Source organism: Idiotropiscis lumnitzeri, chromosome 6 (assembly GCF_059441095.1).
Source record: "Idiotropiscis lumnitzeri isolate Australia: NSW breed Sydney's pygmy pipehorse chromosome 6, RoL_Ilum_1.0, whole genome shotgun sequence".
Classification (NCBI taxonomy): Eukaryota; Metazoa; Chordata; class Actinopteri; order Syngnathiformes; family Syngnathidae; genus Idiotropiscis; species Idiotropiscis lumnitzeri.
Window position 1 is genome coordinate 1937895 of NC_142396.1, and position 20650 is coordinate 1958544.

The window sequence follows — 20650 nt, forward strand, 5'->3', positions numbered from 1 at the left end:
TAGGTCACAAATCCTGCCATTGGAGCAGATTTATATTTGCGTGTTTTGTAGTTGATCCAGGCAGGAGCGCTGCGAATTGCAGAAAAGAGTGGACGAGCTGCAGCGAGAGGTGACAAATCGCTCAGCGTCCTCTTCCTCTGAGCGGGCTGGCTCTCCAACACGGTCCATCACCCCAGTACAGACCTTTGTTTGTCTACACCCTACTCACACTATCTTCTAGTCCAGGGGTCGGGAACCTTTTTGACCTGGAGAGCCATAAAACCAAATTATTTCTAGATATATATTTTGTGAGAGCCATATAGTATTTTAATCATATAATAACAATAACAATAATAATAAAAATAATAAAAGGTTTACTTTTAATGCGACTTCTGGTGCTGCATGGTTTTTTTATGTCCTTAATTTGTGTTTCCTCGACTTGATTCGCCATCATGATGCGCCGATCGTGAACCGTTCTTGCTGACAGTGGCATGTCTCTTATTTTTTGGATTATCTTGGCTTTATTTGGAAAATCATCAAAAAGTTCATTGGCCACATCAAGCATCAATGTTTTGGCATATTCGCCATCTGTGAACGGCTTTCCACTCTTCACTATTGCCAAAGCACCCGCAAAGCGAGCGGAATTACCGTCACCTTGCGTGGTCCAGACAAGCAGTTGCTGCTGGCTCGTCTGCATTTTCCGTTGCAGCTCTTCGCATGCCTTTTTCCTGCTGTCCCCCGGTGGATATTTCAATGCAAAAGAAGCCTGGAATGTACGGTAATCATCGTCTTTTTTTCTTTTCGCCATCTTTTCTGTTACAAGGTTTGAGCGTGTTGAAAGGTTGAAATTTTATCTCTGATCAAATTCATTTCCGTACATTGACAATGACCCGTGACGTACTTGCGATCGATTGGCTCCCAACCTGATCCTCGGGTCAACGGCGGATTGCAAGTGCCGCAACCCACCGCTGACTTTTAAAATGTATCTTTAAAACTAATTTTAAATTACTTAATATTAATAAGATTACCACTAGTATTTTAAAACCAGTTCCAAAATATGTATATATATTTTAATTTAATTTAATTTTTTTTGGCCCCCTCAACTCCAAACTGTCTGGGAGCCATATGACGTCTCCGGAAGAGCCATATATGGCTCGAGAGCCATAGGTTCCCGACCCCTGGTCCAATGACCCTAGATTGAGAACCACTGAATCAGCGCATGCAATATAATATGAAGTGCTCTTGTTTCATTGACGTCAATATGTACTGGTGAATAACGGCGCCATCTACAGGCTACACAGTGTCAAAGCACATGTTTCCCCCACTTGTAAATGCTTTTCATCTGTGCCTGTCAATCAAGGGCGCATGTGTTGGGCCACCTCTGCCCTCCCTGAGCAGAACCGTCGTCACCAGCAAGTGCATGGAGTGTGGAAGCATAACTCAAGACTTTTTATTAGAAATTAGATGGACTCAGCGCAGAACAAATATGATATCAAGTGTTCACATTTGCAGATTAAGCTCAAAGTTCCCAAACAAGCATTAATGAGTACGACTTGACCACACTTGAAACCTTCCATTGTTTGTTCAGATCGTATCACATGCCGCTTTTTAAAATAAACGTCCTCTTGTTGAGTGTCCTATGACAGGATTTTGGCCGTCCAAAATTAGATTAGATTAGATTAGAAATCCCTTTATTGTCATTGTACTCAAGTGTGCAACGAGATTAGAGGGCTCCCCTCTCCAGTGCAATGCAACAATAATACAGACAAATATATAAATTAGATAAATAAATAAAGGAGTGCAATGGAAATTAGAAATATAAAAAACACATCACAATGCTGTTCTGCAAGGTTAGGGTGGTCTCGTGTGTGTGTGAGAGTTCAGAATGGAGATGGCTCTCGGAAAGAAACTGTTTCTCAGTCTATTGGTCCTCGATTTGATGCATCTGTAGCGCCTGCCAGAGGGCAACAGGTCGAACAGGTGTGAGTTTGGGTGGGTATTGTCTTTGACGATGTTGAGAGCCCTTCTGAGGCACCGGGCGGTGTAGATGTCCGACAGTGAGGGGAGAGGGCAGCCAATAATCCTTTGTGCTGTTTTGACTGTCCTCTGGAGCCTCACTCTGTCCGCCTCAGTGCAGCCAGGTGGAGACACAATACGTCAGCAGGCTCTCGATGGACGAGTGGTAGAAGGCCAGCAGCAGCTTCCTGTCCAGGTTGAATTTCCTGAGGACTCTCAGGAAGTGCAGACGCTGGCGGACCTTCTTTACCACTGCCGTGGTGTTGTGCGTCCAAGAAAGGTCGTCGGAGATCTGTACTCCCAGGAACTTGAACGTGTGGACCCTCTCCACACACACGCCTTCGATGCAGAGGGGGGGCGGCAGCGTCTTGTTCCTCCTGAAGTCGACGACAATCTCCTTTGTTTTTGCAGTGTTATCTGAACGAGGTTTCAAATCCGTGGAAGGGCTTCACCATGAACCGCTGCCTGGCGTCTGGCTGATCGTGCTACTTGTGGGCGCTGGGGTTCATCAATTTCACAGTGAGAAACATCCTCGTAGAGTAATGTATTGTTTATATGGTGACTCTAAAAAGTCTACACACCCCTATTCAAATGCTAAGTTCTTGCGATTAAACAAATCAAGACCGAGATAAATAATTGAAAAAGATTATCCACCATTAATGTGACCCACAACGTACATCTTAATGAACAATGATAACAAAAAATGTGATAATGGTCCCATAGATGGCGTTGACTTCTTTGTAGAAGAGACGGGGATTAGGTCGTTGGTTGGAAGCATTCAAGATGGTTCAATAACTCAGGTATTTATGATCTGCTTATCGCCGCCGCACATCAACTTCAAGGCTTTCCTTTCATTTTGCTGTGTGGTAAATTTCGTTGTTGATGTGCGGGTCTGGCTCAGCTCCCCTCCGGACAGGTCGCCGGGCAAGGTTGGTTTGGTGATGGAAAAAACTTCTGACACACACCGGTGGTTGGAAAAAGAGTTTATTGATCTCAGCTGATGTCAGAAGTTCCCAAAAGAAAAAAGGTCCTCTCCCTCTCGCGCCTTCCCTTCTTATAGGGAAGGCAAACAAAAGACATGAATATCTAATTGTCCCTTATTGCATATGCATTTTTATCCTGCCGCCTCTTAACTGACTTTTCACACAGCCTCCTATGGGTGCGAGGCAGAGATCCCATTTCCAGATGCGACTTCTTGGCGCCAGACCCCTCTTCTGTAGACATCTTTGTTGTGGCACCGATGACCTCTGTTCAAATTCCTGACCTTTCGTAACTGATGTTTGGGGCCCGCTGCTACTCAAGGCTGTAATTTAAGTATTTGGGAGGTTCAACCCAAGAGTTGATATTCCCAAAGTAACAATATCATCATGGCCATAAAATGGGTTGCACATGTTAGACCTTGTGAAAATACACTACGGCTGCCACATCCATTTTTGTACGCTCTCATTCTAACATTCGACAGGAAAATGGTTATATTTGTCTGGTAAAGTAAAACAAACAATAGTAATTACATTTAATAAAATACACAATGCAAGTTAAAAAAGCAATTATACTTTTTTCGAATATTGTAAACGTAGTATTTTGTTTTAAAAGAGTGTTTATGGTATGAATATTGATCATTCTAAACCATAATCCATCATAATTTTTTGTATTATATATATATATATATATATATATATATAAAATATTTCTAATTTCCATTGCACTCTCTTATTTATTTATCTAATTTCTATATTTGTCTGTATTATTGTTGCATTGCACTGGAGAGGGGAGCCCTCTAATCTCGTTGCACACTTGAGTACAATGACAATAAATTGATTTCTAATTCTAATTTCTAATTCTAATAATGATAATAAAAGTATACTTCATCAAAGAGAAAAGAAACAATACAAAAAAAGCAATGCCTTGACAAGAAAATGATATTTTAAAGTAGCCGAATATTTTGTCTTTGCGAGTATCAAATTGTATTTTGGCGTCTTATGATATGTTTGACATGTGTTGGACGGGAAAAAGTGAGACACTTGCAGCAAGTCAGTTCTGCAAAAGCGTGACCCCAAAAAATCTACAGATGTGTACACGCATTTCAGTAAGTGTTTGCGCATTCCAATCAATGTACAAATTTGCAGATTTTAGTGTCACATTTGTGACTCCAGTCACGCATTTGTGACTGTGGTTGCAAATACAGATTTTTTATTTATTTTTTGACATATTTGTGGATTGAAATACACATTTATAAACCGTTTTGCTGCAATCATCGCCCAATATATATTCATATTTAAATGTCGGCGCTGTGCCTTTAAAAAACCCAAAAACGCTGCATTTTGATCTGAAACGCAAAGAAAAATAGATTTGTTGTTTTCATATAATGGTCGGACAGCTTCAAGATGTTCCTATAAGCACCAGTGATGTCATCAGAGCTTTGTGAATAATTTTGTGTCAATAAAATAATCCGCTAAGAGAACTGTGTGTTTGCGGTCAATGAGTGAAGCACATGCATATTAGCTTTAGCTTTAGCTTTAGCTTTAGCGACAACCACACTCCTTTGCGATCATATCCGGGTACGTGAAGAAAAGCGTCCCGTTCTCGTTCAAGTCCACCACCTCCAGGGACTCGTAAGTGAACGGCACGCAGCACGGCGACCGCTCGTGCATGTTGCCGCTCGAAATGTGCGCGTTGAGCAACACGGCGTGGTTGACGGTTCTTCGCAGCGGGAAGGCGCAGCGGCCGTGGCAGTTTTTGATGTTGGCCGTGTTGGGACCCACCACAAAACGCTCCAGGGACACGGTGAGGCTGCGCAGGCGGCACGGGGCGGCCGTGGTCGTGGGGTCGGGCTCCGCTCGCGTGGCCCGCGCTTGCGGCAAGATCTCGCGAGCCACCATCTTCATGGCCTTAAACAGGAGGAACGCGCAATACTGGCTTTCACCTTTGGGAGCGAGAAGAGACATCAGCATGCATGTTCTACGCCAGACATGATCACACATTTGCGTTTGTTCCCCAAAAATGTTGGGATCATGCATCTTATAGTGGCAACTCTTTTGGGGTTACTTGCCACTGTAGGAGCGGGTGAGTAATAACTAGCCTGACGCGACAAAACTTCCAATTGACCAGCGTCGGTGGTGTGACTGTCACAGTTCGCTGATCAGCGTCGTTGTTGGTTGTCGCTGCTTGCGTCGAGGATTGAAGTCGCTAGTTGGCGTCGGTCAGAAAACCCGACCTTCTGAATGTGTGTTTCAGGCACGTCGCATGACCACCCTCTCACGTGTGGCTCGTTAGGCTATCAATACCGTTTCCAAGACACACAACGCTAAACCAAATTTTCTTCCTTCTTAAAACAAAATTATGCATCTCAATAATGTTTAAATAATAATAATGAATTCCAAATTGGAAAACATTCCTCAATATGGCTCTTACACATCTTTTGATGGTCATGACATCATCATGTTTTCCCGATGTTCCTAATTGCACTTGGTTCTCATGATCCATGCGTGCCATGAGTGTGACGTGACGGAAGATGTGCGTTAACGGCAAAAAGTGAATTTAATGACGTCATGCGTAAGGTGCTCGTGCATTTTTTTGTTTGCTGATGTTTTTTCATTTTTTTTTCCAAATGTAATTTCTGAAAATATTTATGTCACATTGATGACTAATTTTTCATCGAAATGAGTGGCGACCAATCAAGGTCTTCTCTGCTGGCCAAACAAATTAAGAAGTGAGAGTTTTTTTTTTTATCCAATGAATTTTCAGCTAAATTATTTTGCCAGGCAGATTTCATCACCAGTGTTCCGTCAAATCCGTCCGAGGCCTTCAGAATGACCCATGCGAGCGTCTGTGAGGTGTGAGGGAACGAGCGCTTTGAATTGATACACAGTTGCGATCACGATCACTTCGCGACTTGGTGAAAGTGAGCCTTCTTCTGTGATTCGCTACTCAGTCATGAGGGGGCGGCGCAATGCGGAAATTGACACCAGACATTCTAACCCGGCGACCATTTTGAAAAGGTGTGAATTGCACAACTTATGATGCCAAGGGATATTTTTTCATGCGCATTACCTGATGCCGGGTTCACCGTGGGAAAGTCACAGAGTTCCCAGAGCCACTGCAGCCTCTTGATGCTCTTCTGGCCATCCTCGTTGTCTCGCAGAACCTCCCTGATCTGCACAAGGTTCTGCTCCAAACCCAGCCTGAGCTCACCCAGGAGGGCGGCGGACATGGCCAGCTGGCCTCGGTGGCCGTGATAGGTGGAGCCCGTGAAGGCGAAGACGGTGGGCGCCGACGAGTTGATGAGTTCCGCCAGCACCGACTCGCTGGAGGAGAGGTCCACCGTGACGCGGGGCGCAGCCTGCAGGGAGTCGCGCCTCAGCGGAGGAGCGTGCGGACGCTTGTGAGGAAGGACGTCGCGCAGGAAGCGGCGCAGCTCACAAAGGAAGGAGAGCGGCGGCGATGAGACGGGAACTTTGGAGCTTTGGAGACACAAAATTGACACATCAGAGTTGTAAAAACGTCGGTTGTCATTTAAAGAACAAAACGAGACGCGGGACAACCTCATGTCTTCTTCACGAGAGACAAGAAGAACTGGCGTCACGCTGCTTCTTCGTGTCGTTCCATCCGCAAGGAGTTTTTTCATCATTTGCTCTGTGACACGTAAACTTGGATGAATGTGAGTGCAGGAAAAATGAGGAAACTATTCAAATTACAGCGGCAACTTGACTCACAAGTTGATTTTATTCCACTCGTAACTCAAAACTCACAAAATGCCATTTCTGGAAAAAAACCACGAATGCAGGCCGACTGAAAAGAAATCGGGGATCAGGTGGAATGTCAGAATGAAACGGACTCACGTGGAACCAAATGGAATGATATTGGTGAAAACGTTGAGAAGTGGCATGAAATTGAGTGAATGATAACTAACAATGACATGCCATAGTTTTTTTTGCAGAGGATAAATATACAAAAATAAGCATATAGCATGTTCATATTGTAATAATGTGTGTCTACTTGTGCTGCTACGCCATTTGTGTTCAAATATCAGTTGCATAAAGTTTTTTTTTTTTTTTTTTTAAACAGATAGATTGTTGCCTATGGTTATGACTTCCATGAGCTTTGGGTTGTTAGTTAGCATTAAGTGAGAAGAATCTTTTGTGGTTTTGATTACCAACTTACACTTTTTCCAAGAAAAGTCCTTTTTTTTTTTTTAAACAGAAATTTTCCCTCAAGAAAAATGTTGCTGCATGCCTTTTTTCCCCCTTGAGAAAAGTCACATTTTTGGGAGATCTGGCATTTTCAAAGAAAACTGCTGTGCTTATTGAAAACGTTTGAAACTTTTGAAAATATCGCTCTATTTTTTTTTTTTTTTTTTGCAAGGCCAAAATCTTATTCTCGAAACGTGAGATTAGCGTTCATACTAAATAAATAAAAATTAGCTTTCACCTTGACTCTCATCGCATCTCACAATACAGTTACAGTTGCTTTGAGCGAGTCCTGATTTATTTTTTTTCTTGAAATAATATGTGTAACTAACCATATTCATATTTTGTGGACAGCACCGGTGATGTTGTTTATTGTATTTTATTTTCATTTGAAATTTGCATCGAAATGTTCTACTTCCGGTTTAAGCTATGTGCTTTTATTTTGAATGTGAGCTTCCTGTTTAGTATTGTTCACACTTAAGGTAAATTGACGAGGAATACGGCAAAAAGTTTCAAATTAAGCCTCAGAAAACGGACGTTTATTTTTCTAGCACCCCCCCCCCCCACCCCCGAAGAGGCAAAAGGTGTGTAAACGATGGATATAAGTATTTTGTGTTTGTAAATATTAAGTGTTGAATGTGAAACATGTCAGCTAATTGTAAGCATAACTGTGTTTCAGCTCTTACGGTGATTCGGTTTTAAGGTTACACGGTTATGGATACATCTTGCTCAAAAATAAACCACAAAATCATCAGTAAAGTCTCATCCTTGGTTCGGAGGGCATGCTACAATATGACTTCATTCCAATAGGGATTTAATTGATAAATGAATAGAATAAAATAAATAAATAAATACACACTCATATTAGGGGATTTGGAGTCAATAGAGAGCATCCATCTTTGGTGTTCCACGGATGCTTGTCCTGTCAGTAGAATATATTGCGTTCCTTCCGATATGCACACCGTCTGCAAAAAAAAAAAAAAAACATGGCGGACACGTAACATTGAATAAACCCAATTGCAAACGGCGTCCACCTGCGTGTTGGGCTGCAGAGAGGAACTGGTGAAGGTCATCTGGTCCGAGTGGCCTCTGACGGGGCTTTCCAAGACCAAGAGCAGCACCAACTGGTGTTGTAGCAAAGGGGATTGTGGGACGTGAAAGTCGAGCACCAGCGCTTCCTCATCATCCTCTCGCTCCACTAAAAACACTGAGGAGAGAAAACGTTGACAACAGATGACTTATTTTTACACTTGTAAAACAGGGAAGAATATTGAAATGGCAATGTAAACAATTGTACAGTTGGGCCACTGAAAGCAAGAGTGGGCTAAATACATTTTTTGGGGTCATTTCTTTTTAGTTTGTTCCGATTCTTATATGCAACATGTAGTCCATTGCACACTTTATTTTTCCTGACAGCTGCACCCATGAAACCCCCAAATGCACTTAGACGACTCTTCTTCTCAGTGTTGCAGTTAATAAAGTTTTCATGATGCTGCAAGTTGTTGTGACCTCACTACCTTCAGCGGGATGAAGGAGATCTAGTGCACCTCCTTGCTTCTTCTTTGCATTTTTCGCCAGGTCCCGCAAGACTGCACGACTCGCAGACGCCGCACACATTCCGAATAAGGTGGCCCCGCCTGGCGTCAGTTGGCCGTCGTCCTCCTGAGCCTCTCGCATGTCGGCCAGCACGTCTTCCAGGAAGCACGCACGTTCTCCAGCTTCCTCGGTGGAAACCCGCCTCTTTGTGGCTACAAACGTCGAAAAAAAAAAGGCACTGAAAACCAGTCATGGTCTAAGCCAAATATTTTTGCTTTTTGCTGCCATTCAATTTTTATTTATTTATTTAACCAATGGTGATGAGCCCCCGATTGAAGCACCGTTCTTCTATAAAAGACAATTTTAAGACAGACTAAATCCATGGGAAAAAATATTTATAAAAAACAATACACAGACTAAACGGTTTTGGTTGAATGATTTTAAAAACATCAGAAATATCTCAATTAGATTTAATAATATTTGAAAAATAAACTTGGATTGCTGCTAAAATGTTTTATGATAACTATAGAAAAATTTAATGTATGGACATTAAGCAATGCTTAACTCATTTACTGCCAATGATGTTTTATTTTTTTTTTAATGCGGCTGGTAGTGAATGAGTTGATTGGTAGGACAATAAATGAAAAATCATCTTTGTTCCGCACTCCAATATTGTATAAGCATACATATTACGTGAGATAAATATCAAATACATAAACTATATATTTGTGATATGTCAAGTTTTGATATTTAAAAAAAAAAAGAAAAAAATCTTGAATCTGGAAAATTACATTTGTATAATTTATAACAAAATATATTATTATATTTTTTTATTATTATATAAAGGAAAATTCAATTGAATGTATTTGAGTTCAAACATTATTCATAAAATTCCAATAATATTGACAGTAATATTATTAATATTGCATGTACGCAGAGTGCTTTCATTTACATGAAATAAAAAATGACATAATTTCAATTTTGAAAGAATTCATCAACACTACAAAAACCTGCCATTTGAGCAAAGTTGTGCAGATTTTTGATACCCAGTGAAGATGGTGCAGGCGTACCTGAGGACGTTTCCCGAGAGTCTCACCTGTCACGGCGGCATCGTCCGGCAGGAGTACGCCCCAGCAGCAGCCCATCCAGAAGAGCATCAGCAGACCACGGCGGAAGACGTGCAGCCACATGCTGTCATGCACACAGACACACTTTGCCGTCTGCAAGTGTATGTTTTATAAAGGAGTGAGGCTAAAAGTGGGCAGTTCTCGCACACTAAGTGTAGTGTATTTTCACAATGTCTAACATGTGCAACCCATTCGGTGGCCATGACGATATCGTTGCTTTGGGAATACAAACTCTTGGATTGAACTTCCGAATACTTAAATTACAGCCTTGAGTGGCAGCCCGTCCCGCTGCTAAAAGGCAGAGGAGTGAGTTGGAGGATTGAGAATGCAGCATAGTTTGAGAAGGACATCGTCTACCCCAACATTGAAGATTCCCACTGGCTTTCAAATCTAGAGTCCACTCACTGGCTTGAGCACATCAAGGTGAGCCAAATGTGCTACTCCAATTATGCGATGGGGGGAATAAGGTACAAGAGTATTAAACGTTGTTCGACTAAAAGTCACATTAGATTTTTTTTTCCCGCTCTCTAAAAAAAAATAAGCGTTTTTTTTCAATTGAGTTGAACAGATTATAGGTCACAAATCCTGCCATTGGAGCAGATTTATATTTGCGTGTTTTGTAGTTGATCCAGGCAGGAGCGCTGCGAATTGCAGAAAAGAGTGGACGAGCTGCAGCGAGAGGTGACAAATCGCTCAGCGTCCTCTTCCTCTGAGCGGGCTGGCTCTCCAACACGGTCCATCACCCCAGTACAGACCTTTGTTTGTCTACACCCTACTCACACTATCTTCTAGTCCAGGGGTCGGGAACCTTTTTGACCTGGAGAGCCATAAAACCAAATTATTTCTAGATATATATTTTGTGAGAGCCATATAGTATTTTAATCATATAATAACAATAACAATAATAATAAAAATAATAAAAGGTTTACTTTTAATGCGACTTCTGGTGCTGCATGGTTTTTTTATGTCCTTAATTTGTGTTTCCTCGACTTGATTCGCCATCATGATGCGCCGATCGTGAACCGTTCTTGCTGACAGTGGCATGTCTCTTATTTTTTGGATTATCTTGGCTTTATTTGGAAAATCATCAAAAAGTTCATTGGCCACATCAAGCATCAATGTTTTGGCATATTCGCCATCTGTGAACGGCTTTCCACTCTTCACTATTGCCAAAGCACCCGCAAAGCGAGCGGAATTACCGTCACCTTGCGTGGTCCAGACAAGCAGTTGCTGCTGGCTCGTCTGCATTTTCCGTTGCAGCTCTTCGCATGCCTTTTTCCTGCTGTCCCCCGGTGGATATTTCAATGCAAAAGAAGCCTGGAATGTACGGTAATCATCGTCTTTTTTTCTTTTCGCCATCTTTTCTGTTACAAGGTTTGAGCGTGTTGAAAGGTTGAAATTTTATCTCTGATCAAATTCATTTCCGTACATTGACAATGACCCGTGACGTACTTGCGATCGATTGGCTCCCAACCTGATCCTCGGGTCAACGGCGGATTGCAAGTGCCGCAACCCACCGCTGACTTTTAAAATGTATCTTTAAAACTAATTTTAAATTACTTAATATTAATAAGATTACCACTAGTATTTTAAAACCAGTTCCAAAATATGTATATATATTTTAATTTAATTTAATTTTTTTTGGCCCCCTCAACTCCAAACTGTCTGGGAGCCATATGACGTCTCCGGAAGAGCCATATATGGCTCGAGAGCCATAGGTTCCCGACCCCTGGTCCAATGACCCTAGATTGAGAACCACTGAATCAGCGCATGCAATATAATATGAAGTGCTCTTGTTTCATTGACGTCAATATGTACTGGTGAATAACGGCGCCATCTACAGGCTACACAGTGTCAAAGCACATGTTTCCCCCACTTGTAAATGCTTTTCATCTGTGCCTGTCAATCAAGGGCGCATGTGTTGGGCCACCTCTGCCCTCCCTGAGCAGAACCGTCGTCACCAGCAAGTGCATGGAGTGTGGAAGCATAACTCAAGACTTTTTATTAGAAATTAGATGGACTCAGCGCAGAACAAATATGATATCAAGTGTTCACATTTGCAGATTAAGCTCAAAGTTCCCAAACAAGCATTAATGAGTACGACTTGACCACACTTGAAACCTTCCATTGTTTGTTCAGATCGTATCACATGCCGCTTTTTAAAATAAACGTCCTCTTGTTGAGTGTCCTATGACAGGATTTTGGCCGTCCAAAATTAGATTAGATTAGATTAGAAATCCCTTTATTGTCATTGTACTCAAGTGTGCAACGAGATTAGAGGGCTCCCCTCTCCAGTGCAATGCAACAATAATACAGACAAATATATAAATTAGATAAATAAATAAAGGAGTGCAATGGAAATTAGAAATATAAAAAACACATCACAATGCTGTTCTGCAAGGTTAGGGTGGTCTCGTGTGTGTGTGAGAGTTCAGAATGGAGATGGCTCTCGGAAAGAAACTGTTTCTCAGTCTATTGGTCCTCGATTTGATGCATCTGTAGCGCCTGCCAGAGGGCAACAGGTCGAACAGGTGTGAGTTTGGGTGGGTATTGTCTTTGACGATGTTGAGAGCCCTTCTGAGGCACCGGGCGGTGTAGATGTCCGACAGTGAGGGGAGAGGGCAGCCAATAATCCTTTGTGCTGTTTTGACTGTCCTCTGGAGCCTCACTCTGTCCGCCTCAGTGCAGCCAGGTGGAGACACAATACGTCAGCAGGCTCTCGATGGACGAGTGGTAGAAGGCCAGCAGCAGCTTCCTGTCCAGGTTGAATTTCCTGAGGACTCTCAGGAAGTGCAGACGCTGGCGGACCTTCTTTACCACTGCCGTGGTGTTGTGCGTCCAAGAAAGGTCGTCGGAGATCTGTACTCCCAGGAACTTGAACGTGTGGACCCTCTCCACACACACGCCTTCGATGCAGAGGGGGGGCGGCAGCGTCTTGTTCCTCCTGAAGTCGACGACAATCTCCTTTGTTTTTGCAGTGTTATCTGAACGAGGTTTCAAATCCGTGGAAGGGCTTCACCATGAACCGCTGCCTGGCGTCTGGCTGATCGTGCTACTTGTGGGCGCTGGGGTTCATCAATTTCACAGTGAGAAACATCCTCGTAGAGTAATGTATTGTTTATATGGTGACTCTAAAAAGTCTACACACCCCTATTCAAATGCTAAGTTCTTGCGATTAAACAAATCAAGACCGAGATAAATAATTGAAAAAGATTATCCACCATTAATGTGACCCACAACGTACATCTTAATGAACAATGATAACAAAAAATGTGATAATGGTCCCATAGATGGCGTTGACTTCTTTGTAGAAGAGACGGGGATTAGGTCGTTGGTTGGAAGCATTCAAGATGGTTCAATAACTCAGGTATTTATGATCTGCTTATCGCCGCCGCACATCAACTTCAAGGCTTTCCTTTCATTTTGCTGTGTGGTAAATTTCGTTGTTGATGTGCGGGTCTGGCTCAGCTCCCCTCCGGACAGGTCGCCGGGCAAGGTTGGTTTGGTGATGGAAAAAACTTCTGACACACACCGGTGGTTGGAAAAAGAGTTTATTGATCTCAGCTGATGTCAGAAGTTCCCAAAAGAAAAAAGGTCCTCTCCCTCTCGCGCCTTCCCTTCTTATAGGGAAGGCAAACAAAAGACATGAATATCTAATTGTCCCTTATTGCATATGCATTTTTATCCTGCCGCCTCTTAACTGACTTTTCACACAGCCTCCTATGGGTGCGAGGCAGAGATCCCATTTCCAGATGCGACTTCTTGGCGCCAGACCCCTCTTCTGTAGACATCTTTGTTGTGGCACCGATGACCTCTGTTCAAATTCCTGACCTTTCGTAACTGATGTTTGGGGCCCGCTGCTACTCAAGGCTGTAATTTAAGTATTTGGGAGGTTCAACCCAAGAGTTGATATTCCCAAAGTAACAATATCATCATGGCCATAAAATGGGTTGCACATGTTAGACCTTGTGAAAATACACTACGGCTGCCACATCCATTTTTGTACGCTCTCATTCTAACATTCGACAGGAAAATGGTTATATTTGTCTGGTAAAGTAAAACAAACAATAGTAATTACATTTAATAAAATACACAATGCAAGTTAAAAAAGCAATTATACTTTTTTCGAATATTGTAAACGTAGTATTTTGTTTTAAAAGAGTGTTTATGGTATGAATATTGATCATTCTAAACCATAATCCATCATAATTTTTTGTATTATATATATATATATATATATATATATATAAAATATTTCTAATTTCCATTGCACTCTCTTATTTATTTATCTAATTTCTATATTTGTCTGTATTATTGTTGCATTGCACTGGAGAGGGGAGCCCTCTAATCTCGTTGCACACTTGAGTACAATGACAATAAATTGATTTCTAATTCTAATTTCTAATTCTAATAATGATAATAAAAGTATACTTCATCAAAGAGAAAAGAAACAATACAAAAAAAGCAATGCCTTGACAAGAAAATGATATTTTAAAGTAGCCGAATATTTTGTCTTTGCGAGTATCAAATTGTATTTTGGCGTCTTATGATATGTTTGACATGTGTTGGACGGGAAAAAGTGAGACACTTGCAGCAAGTCAGTTCTGCAAAAGCGTGACCCCAAAAAATCTACAGATGTGTACACGCATTTCAGTAAGTGTTTGCGCATTCCAATCAATGTACAAATTTGCAGATTTTAGTGTCACATTTGTGACTCCAGTCACGCATTTGTGACTGTGGTTGCAAATACAGATTTTTTATTTATTTTTTGACATATTTGTGGATTGAAATACACATTTATAAACCGTTTTGCTGCAATCATCGCCCAATATATATTCATATTTAAATGTCGGCGCTGTGCCTTTAAAAAACCCAAAAACGCTGCATTTTGATCTGAAACGCAAAGAAAAATAGATTTGTTGTTTTCATATAATGGTCGGACAGCTTCAAGATGTTCCTATAAGCACCAGTGATGTCATCAGAGCTTTGTGAATAATTTTGTGTCAATAAAATAATCCGCTAAGAGAACTGTGTGTTTGCGGTCAATGAGTGAAGCACATGTATATTAGCTTTAGCTTTAGCTTTAGCTTTAGCGACAACCACACTCCTTTGCGATCATATCCGGGTACGTGAAGAAAAGCGTCCCGTTCTCGTTCAAGTCCACCACCTCCAGGGACTCGTAAGTGAACGGCACGCAGCACGGCGACCGCTCGTGCATGTTGCCGCTCGAAATGTGCGCGTTGAGCAACACGGCGTGGTTGACGGTTCTTCGCAGCGGGAAGGCGCAGCGGCCGTGGCAGTTTTTGATGTTGGCCGTGTTGGGACCCACCACAAAACGCTCCAGGGACACGGTGAGGCTGCGCAGGCGGCACGGGGCGGCCGTGGTCGTGGGGTCGGGCTCCGCTCGCGTGGCCCGCGCTTGCGGCAAGATCTCGCGAGCCACCATCTTCATGGCCTTAAACAGGAGGAACGCGCAATACTGGCTTTCACCTTTGGGAGCGAGAAGAGACATCAGCATGCATGTTCTACGCCAGACATGATCACACATTTGCGTTTGTTCCCCAAAAATGTTGGGATCATGCATCTTATAGTGGCAACTCTTTTGGGGTTACTTGCCACTGTAGGAGCGGGTGAGTAATAACTAGCCTGACGCGACAAAACTTCCAATTGACCAGCGTCGGTGGTGTGACTGTCACAGTTCGCTGATCAGCGTCGTTGTTGGTTGTCGCTGCTTGCGTCGAGGATTGAAGTCGCTAGTTGGCGTCGGTCAGAAAACCCGACCTTCTGAATGTGTGTTTCAGGCACGTCGCATGACCACCCTCTCACGTGTGGCTCGTTAGGCTATCAATACCGTTTCCAAGACACACAACGCTAAACCAAATTTTCTTCCTTCTTAAAACAAAATTATGCATCTCAATAATGTTTAAATAATAATAATGAATTCCAAATTGGAAAACATTCCTCAATATGGCTCTTACACATCTTTTGATGGTCATGACATCATCATGTTTTCCCGATGTTCCTAATTGCACTTGGTTCTCATGATCCATGCGTGCCATGAGTGTGACGTGACGGAAGATGTGCGTTAACGGCAAAAAGTGAATTTAATGACGTCATGCGTAAGGTGCTCGTGCATTTTTTTGTTTGCTGATGTTTTTTCATTTTTTTTTCCAAATGTAATTTCTGAAAATATTTATGTCACATTGATGACTAATTTTTCATCGAAATGAGTGGCGACCAATCAAGGTCTTCTCTGCTGGCCAAACAAATTAAGAAGTGAGAGTTTTTTTTTTTATCCAATGAATTTTCAGCTAAATTATTTTGCCAGGCAGATTTCATCACCAGTGTTCCGTCAAATCCGTCCGAGGCCTTCAGAATGACCCATGCGAGCGTCTGTGAGGTGTGAGGGAACGAGCGCTTTGAATTGATACACAGTTGCGATCACGATCACTTCGCGACTTGGTGAAAGTGAGCCTTCTTCTGTGATTCGCTACTCAGTCATGAGGGGGCGGCGCAATGCGGAAATTGACACCAGACATTCTAACCCGGCGACCATTTTGAAAAGGTGTGAATTGCACAACTTATGATGCCAAGGGATATTTTTTCATGCGCATTACCTGATGCCGGGTTCACCGTGGGAAAGTCACAGAGTTCCCAGAGCCACTGCAGCCTCTTGATGCTCTTCTGGCCATCCTCGTTGTCTCGCAGAACCTCCCTGATCTGCACAAGGTTCTGCTCCAAACCCAGCCTGAGCTCACCCAGGAGGGCGGCGGACATGGCCAGCTGGCCTCGGTGGCCGTGATAGGTGGAGCCCGTGAAGGCGAAGACGGTGGGCGCCGACGAGTTGATGAGTTCCGCCAGCACCGACTCGCTGGAGGAGAGGTCCACCGTGACGCGGGGCGCAGCCTGCAGGGAGTCGCGCCTCAGCGGAGGAGCGTGCGGACGCTTGTGAGGAAGGACGTCGCGCAGGAAGCGGCGCAGCTCACAAAGGAAGGAGAGCGGCGGCGATGAGACGGGAACTTTGGAGCTTTGGAGACACAAAATTGACACATCAGAGTTGTAAAAACGTCGGTTGTCATTTAAAGAACAAAACGAGACGCGGGACAACCTCATGTCTTCTTCACGAGAGACAAGAAGAACTGGCGTCACGCTGCTTCTTCGTGTCGTTCCATCCGCAAGGAGTTTTTTCATCATTTGCTCTGTGACACGTAAACTTGGATGAATGTGAGTGCAGGAAAAATGAGGAAACTATTCAAATTACAGCGGCAACTTGACTCACAAGTTGATTTTATTCCACTCGTAACTCAAAACTCACAAAATGCCATTTCTGGAAAAAAACCACGAATGCAGGCCGACTGAAAAGAAATCGGGGATCAGGTGGAATGTCAGAATGAAACGGACTCACGTGGAACCAAATGGAATGATATTGGTGAAAACGTTGAGAAGTGGCATGAAATTGAGTGAATGATAACTAACAATGACATGCCATAGTTTTTTTTGCAGAGGATAAATATACAAAAATAAGCATATAGCATGTTCATATTGTAATAATGTGTGTCTACTTGTGCTGCTACGCCATTTGTGTTCAAATATCAGTTGCATAAAGTTTTTTTTTTTTTTTTTTTAAACAGATAGATTGTTGCCTATGGTTATGACTTCCATGAGCTTTGGGTTGTTAGTTAGCATTAAGTGAGAAGAATCTTTTGTGGTTTTGATTACCAACTTACACTTTTTCCAAGAAAAGTCCTTTTTTTTTTTTTAAACAGAAATTTTCCCTCAAGAAAAATGTTGCTGCATGCCTTTTTTCCCCCTTGAGAAAAGTCACATTTTTGGGAGATCTGGCATTTTCAAAGAAAACTGCTGTGCTTATTGAAAACGTTTGAAACTTTTGAAAATATCGCTCTATTTTTTTTTTTTTTTTTTGCAAGGCCAAAATCTTATTCTCGAAACGTGAGATTAGCGTTCATACTAAATAAATAAAAATTAGCTTTCACCTTGACTCTCATCGCATCTCACAATACAGTTACAGTTGCTTTGAGCGAGTCCTGATTTATTTTTTTTCTTGAAATAATATGTGTAACTAACCATATTCATATTTTGTGGACAGCACCGGTGATGTTGTTTATTGTATTTTATTTTCATTTGAAATTTGCATCGAAATGTTCTACTTCCGGTTTAAGCTATGTGCTTTTATTTTGAATGTGAGCTTCCTGTTTAGTATTGTTCACACTTAAGGTAAATTGACGAGGAATACGGCAAAAAGTTTCAAATTAAGCCTCAGAAAACGGACGTTTATTTTTCTAGCACCCCCCCCCCCCACCCCCGAAGAGGCAAAAGGTGTGTAAACGATGGATATAAGTATTTTGTGTTTGTAAATATTAAGTGTTGAATGTGAAACATGTCAGCTAATTGTAAGCATAACTGTGTTTCAGCTCTTACGGTGATTCGGTTTTAAGGTTACACGGTTATGGATACATCTTGCTCAAAAATAAACCACAAAATCATCAGTAAAGTCTCATCCTTGGTTCGGAGGGCATGCTACAATATGACTTCATTCCAATAGGGATTTAATTGATAAATGAATAGAATAAAATAAATAAATAAATACACACTCATATTAGGGGATTTGGAGTCAATAGAGAGCATCCATCTTTGGTGTTCCACGGATGCTTGTCCTGTCAGTAGAATATATTGCGTTCCTTCCGATATGCACACCGTCTGCAAAAAAAAAAAAAAAACATGGCGGACACGTAACATTGAATAAACCCAATTGCAAACGGCGTCCACCTGCGTGTTGGGCTGCAGAGAGGAACTGGTGAAGGTCATCTGGTCCGAGTGGCCTCTGACGGGGCTTTCCAAGACCAAGAGCAGCACCAACTGGTGTTGTAGCAAAGGGGATTGTGGGACGTGAAAGTCGAGCACCAGCGCTTCCTCATCATCCTCTCGCTCCACTAAAAACACTGAGGAGAGAAAACGTTGACAACAGATGACTTATTTTTACACTTGTAAAACAGGGAAGAATATTGAAATGGCAATGTAAACAATTGTACAGTTGGGCCACTGAAAGCAAGAGTGGGCTAAATACATTTTTTGGGGTCATTTCTTTTTAGTTTGTTCCGATTCTTATATGCAACATGTAGTCCATTGCACACTTTATTTTTCCTGACAGCTGCACCCATGAAACCCCCAAATGCACTTAGACGACTCTTCTTCTCAGTGTTGCAGTTAATAAAGTTTTCATGATGCTGCAAGTTGTTGTGACCTCACTACCTTCAGCGGGATGAAGGAGATCTAGTGCACCTCCTTGCTTCTTCTTTGCATTTTTCGCCAGGTCCCGCAAGACTGCACGACTCGCAGACGCCGCACACATTCCGAATAAGGTGGCCCCGCCTGGCGTCAGTTGGCCGTCGTCCTCCTGAGCCTCTCGCATGTCGGCCAGCACGTCTTCCAGGAAGCACGCACGTTCTCCAGCTTCCTCGGTGGAAACCCGCCTCTTTGTGGCTACAAACGTCGAAAAAAAAAAGGCACTGAAAACCAGTCATGGTCTAAGCCAAATATTTTTGCTTTTTGCTGCCATTCAATTTTTATTTATTTATTTAACCAATGGTGATGAGCCCCCGATTGAAGCACCGTTCTTCTATAAAAGACAATTTTAAGACAGACTAAATCCATGGGAAAAAATATTTATAAAAAACAATACACAGACTAAACGGTTTTGGTTGAATGATTTTAAAAACATCAGAAATATCTCAATTAGATTTAATAATATTTGAAAAATAAACTTGGATTGCTGCTAAAATGTTTTATGATAACTATAGAAAAATTTAATGTATGGACATTAAGCAATGCTTAACTCATTTACTGCCAATGATGTTTTATTTTTTTTTTAATGCGGCTGGTAGTGAATGAGTTGATTGGTAGGACAATAAATGAAAAATCATCTTTGTTCCGCACTCCAATATTGTATAAGCATACATATTACGTGAGATAAATATCAAATACATAAACTATATATTTGTGATATGTCAAGTTTTGATATTTAAAAAAAAAAAGAAAAAAATCTTGAATCTGGAAAATTACATTTGTATAATTTATAACAAAATATATTATTATATTTTTTTATTATTATATAAAGGAAAATTCAATTGAATGTATTTGAGTTCAAACATTATTCATAAAATTCCAATAATATTGACAGTAATATTATTAATATTGCATGTACGCAGAGTGCTTTCATTTACATGAAATAAAAAATGACATAATTTCAATTTTGAAAGAATTCATCAACACTACAAAAACCTGCCATTTAAGCAAAGTTGTGCAGATTTTTGATACCCAGTGAAGATGGTGCAGGCGTACCTGAGGACGTTTCCCGAGAGTCTCACCTGTCACGGCGGCATCGTCCGGCAGGAGTACGCCCCAGCAGCAGCCCATCCAGAAGAGCATCAGCAGACCACGGCGGAAGACGTGCAGCCACATGCTGTCATGCACACAGACACACTTTGCCGTCTGCAAGTGTATGTTTTATAAAGGAGTGAGGCTAAAAGTGGGCAGTTCTCGCACACTAAGTGTAGTGTATTTTCACAATGTCTAACATGTGCAACCCATTCGGTGGCCATGACGATATCGTTGCTTTGGGAATACAAACTCTTGGATTGAACTTCCGAATACTTAAATTACAGCCTTGAGTGGCAGCCCGTCCCGCTGCTAAAAGGCAGAGGAGTGAGTTGGAGGATTGAGAATGCAGCATAGTTTGAGAAGGACATCGTCTACCCCAACATTGAAGATTCCCACTGGCTTTCAAAT

At 42.0% G+C, this 20650-nt stretch overlaps 2 protein-coding genes across 2 annotated transcripts; both read right to left on the minus strand.

The window, feature by feature from the left end:
- Window positions 1-4517: 4517 nt before the first annotated feature.
- LOC148334454 (anti-Muellerian hormone-like) lies at window positions 4518-9943 on the minus strand (the record flags this gene model as incomplete). The annotated part of the gene is made up of 7 exons (XM_088298036.1): window positions 4518-4918; window positions 6046-6455; window positions 6537-6627; window positions 8041-8146; window positions 8216-8388; window positions 8699-8929; window positions 9814-9943. Coding segments are annotated over 7 exons (1542 nt in total), but the record flags the coding sequence as incomplete, so codon positions are not given.
- Window positions 9944-14933: 4990 nt separating this feature from the next.
- Window positions 14934-20359, minus strand: LOC148334455 (anti-Muellerian hormone-like; the record flags this gene model as incomplete). Its single annotated transcript, XM_088298037.1, has 7 exons — window positions 14934-15334; window positions 16462-16871; window positions 16953-17043; window positions 18457-18562; window positions 18632-18804; window positions 19115-19345; window positions 20230-20359. Coding segments are annotated over 7 exons (1542 nt in total), but the record flags the coding sequence as incomplete, so codon positions are not given.
- Between the last annotated feature and the right edge of the window lie 291 nt (window positions 20360-20650).